Below are 3,764 nucleotides of genomic sequence, written 5' to 3' on the forward strand. Positions count from 1 at the left end.
GATTTCGTTACTTTTGCAATTATTAGATGCTACATGCATATGAGCTACAGCATTAGTCAATAGTTAATTTTAGATTTTTAAGGCATAGACACATTATTCTCTTTTTTAAAGTGTAAGATGTATAACGAATAATTTTTGCAAGGCAATTGATGTGTTGTGGTTTGGGTTATTTATTGTAATTTCGAATTGGTTGTTTTTTTTTAACTCTTAATTAACGAATTCTATTACCTTTTAGATTCCCAATTAATCAGACAAAGTGATTCTATTTTCCTCCTACGTCGTTTTGGAAGCACAAATTTGTCCCAAAGATTCCTAGAATTCATTTGGTTTTGGCAGCACATTTGGTTGTTGTGTCGATATGCTGTCAAAAATTAGTTAATTGAAGACAAGTCCGCGTACAAAAAATTAGTTAATTCGGCTTTCCGTTCCACCATCCCAAAACACGCCTACCATGTGAATCGATCTGCTTTGTTTTTCAGGAATAATTGCTCTTGTACAAGTCAATGAAGAATTAAGGATAAAACTGGAAGAGAAAATGAACCACGAGAATCCAACCATGTGAATCGAGATTAATTAACTCCAATTGCGCATTTTTTTTTTTAAATTAACTCTTTGAATCGAGCAGCTTTCATTTTGACTGGAGCAATTGCTCCCTTCTGAGATTAGAGTTCTGAGATTAGGCTTAACCAAGATTAGAGTTTTACAGCTGCACCTAACACGCAACAGAGATTAGGCTTAACCAAGATGGCTGGCTCTGTCATCTCTCTTGTCATTGGGAGAACTGTTGATCTGCTGCATAAAAAATCTGTTTTCCTGAAAGATGTTGGAAGACAAGTTGAAAGACTTGGAAATGATCTGGAGTGGATGCGGTGTTTCCTGGAAGATGCAGAACAGAGGCAAGATGAAAATGCGAGGATTCGCAACTGGGTTTCTGAAATCAGAGCTGCGGCCTACGATGCGGAGGATATCATTGAGATCTTTGCCAGCAAAATTGAAAGCATAAAAGATAAGGGATTTGTGACTAGATTGGCCTGTTATCCTCGGCGGATTGTGAGCCTCGACAAGATCGGTAAAGAGATTGAGTCCTTACAGACAAGGCTCAATGACATAGCTGCTAGCCGTGAAAAGTATGGTATCAAAAATCTTGGAGAAGGAATGAGTGCACATGGCGAAGAGCTGCAACGGATCCGGCGATCCTCTCCTTTCAGCGAGGACAAGGATATAGTGGGCTTCGAGGAGTTGACAAAATCCCTGGTGGCAGAACTTTTGAAAGAGGACAAAAACCGCCGTGTGGTTTCAATTGTCGGCATGGGAGGTGCTGGTAAAACAACACTAGCCAAAAAAGTTTATAACCATGCTGATGTCAGGGCAAGATTCAATTGCCGTGCTTGGGTCTGCCTCTCTTTAAGCTACGATCACAAAGAGATGCTGAGATCAATCATAAAGCAATTGAATACAGTGGATAACAAGCTACTTGAAATGTTGGAAAAGATGGAAGAGCAAGACTTGGAACGAAGGCTCTATCAAGATCTACAAGATAAATGTTATCTTCTTGTGCTTGATGATGTATGGAAGGAAGAAGCGTGGGATTGTCTTGCTAGGGCCTTTCCTGATGTTAATACATCAAGTAGACTGCTACTTACAAGTCGCAATCGGGGTGTTCCCTTACATGCAGATGCTCTTAGCAAACCTCACGTTCTGAAAACTTTGGGGCAGGAAGATAGCTGGCAGTTGTTCCTCAGAAAGGCCTTAGGCCATGGGGATGATGCTGGGTGCCCTTCGGATATGGAAGAAGTAGGCAGAGAGATTGCAAAAAGATGTGATGGTCTACCATTGGCCATCACGGTTATGGGTGGCCTGCTACTGACAAAGAAAAAGTTGAAGAGTGAATGGGAGAAAGTTCTCAACAACTTCAGCACATACCTATCAAGGAGCCAGAGGGGAGTATCAGCAACTCTGGAATTAAGTTATGCAGACCTCCCTCCCAATCTGAAACTTTGCTTTTTGTATTTGGGTTTGTTTCCAGAAGACTCCGAGATTTCTGTGCGCAAGTTGATCCATATGTGGGTTGCAGAGGGAATAATGCAGAAAAGAGATGCAGAAAATTTGGAGGAAACTGCAGCATATGATGTGGAACAACTTTTTAGCAGAAATATGGTCCAGGTGGTGGAAATGACTACTGATGAAAGGATCAAAAGTTGCAGAGTCCATGATTTATTGCGAGAGCTTGCAATCAGAAAGGCAAATGATGAAAAAATTTTTCACACCGATGAAATCAGAGATGATGAAATATCAGCCAAATCCAGGTACCTTGCTGTTCATATTCTCCCTTGGGATAAAAATTATGTTGGGTGTTCGATCCCTCCTGTCCGGTCTCTGCTTTTTTTCAATATCCACGGTTACAGGGAAAACATTAGTCTTAGCTTCAAAAGTTTCAGAAAGCTTAGGATACTAGATCTTGAGAAAGTTATGATGGCTTATTTGCCAAAAGAAATTGGTGAAATCAGGCTTCTAAGGTACCTCGGTTTACGGCGCACATGGATTACAAGACTCCCTCATTCCGTCGGTTGCTTGCGATACCTACAAACTCTTGACATACGGACAAACTCTGTATATTTCCCAGTGATAGTTTCAAATTTCATTTGGAAGCTTGAAAGTTTACGGCATCTATATGCGCGTGATGTAAGAAGTAATGTGCCTCTTAAGATTGAAGGATTGAGAAATCTCCGAACTCTGTCAGGCATACACTTTGATGACATTATGCACAATAACATGATAACTTTGATGAGTCTTCAGAAACTGGGGATTTGGGTGGATGACAGGTCAGAAATAGACAAACTCTGCATGCATTTATCTGAGGTTGGAAGCCTAAAGGCGCTAGGCCTTTATCGTAATCCAGGAAGAGGGTGGCCACAATCTCTAGCTGGACTTTCTAAGCTCCATCATTTAACAGAGCTCAAGCTATCCGGGGTGAGTTTGAGAACGCTGCCTCCTGATTTCCCTCCAAATCTCTCTCGCTTGTCTTTGAAATTCACACGTCTCAAGGATGACCCAATGCCAACACTAGAGAAGTTGGGACAGCTGTCGTTCCTCAAAATGGAATGTGCGTACGAGGGAAAACAGCTATTCATCTCTAGGCATGGCTTTCACCAATTGAAATTCCTTGAGCTCAGCCGCCTATATGATTTGGATGAAATAAATGTGGAGAAAGGTGCATTGCCACGGCTCCGGTGCCTGAGAATCAGGAAGTGCCTCTCATTAGAGAAGTTGCCGGAAGAGCTTGACCCTGAGCTTGTGGACAAAGCTTGAGCTTGTGGACGTGCCAGAAGATTTCATCAGTGGGCTTGATGCGGACACAGTACCCAGTGCCCGAAGGAACGATTTTACAATGGAAGATATTAGTGTAGTGATTACTAAAATTATTTTAAGTTTGTATCAAAATATATAAACAAAAAGAATGTTTCCAATTCAACATGACTTTTGTTTTCCCCAATTCAACATGACTTGCTTTGTCATTATTTCACTCTTTATTTTCGTCATATAATTCAGATCAACCAACAAGCTTTTTAAGTCCATTTTTTCACACTTCAATGCTTGCTTTTTTTAATTGTCCCACCATTAAATAAGGAATGACTCTTTTGTTATTAATGATGTTTTGGGTAATTAACAGTGCCTATACCTACACCTTATAGGATTTGTCTCTCTATCAATTTACTCCCTCCGTCCCACTTTGATAGTCCTGTTTTCCTTTTTCGTCTGTCCCA

At 40.8% G+C, this 3,764-nt stretch overlaps 1 protein-coding gene across 1 annotated transcript; it reads left to right on the plus strand.

Annotated features, from left to right (window-relative positions):
• The first annotated feature begins 493 nt into the window (after positions 1-493).
• On the plus strand, positions 494-3,468 carry LOC113740783 (putative disease resistance RPP13-like protein 3). Its single transcript, XM_027268308.2, has one exon. The coding sequence runs from the start codon at positions 745-747 to the stop codon at positions 3,307-3,309; it is 2,565 nt and encodes an 854-aa protein (XP_027124109.1). The 5' UTR covers positions 494-744; the 3' UTR covers positions 3,310-3,468.
• Positions 3,469-3,764: the final 296 nt, after the last annotated feature.

Source organism: Coffea arabica, chromosome 4e (assembly GCF_036785885.1).
Source record: "Coffea arabica cultivar ET-39 chromosome 4e, Coffea Arabica ET-39 HiFi, whole genome shotgun sequence".
Taxonomy (NCBI): domain Eukaryota; kingdom Viridiplantae; phylum Streptophyta; class Magnoliopsida; order Gentianales; family Rubiaceae; genus Coffea; species Coffea arabica.

Excerpts from the sequence above, each read along its gene's own strand:
- LOC113740783 (XM_027268308.2), top strand. The coding sequence starts at position 745 with ATGGCTGGCTCTGTCATCTCTCTTGTCATTGGGAGAACTGTTGATCTG.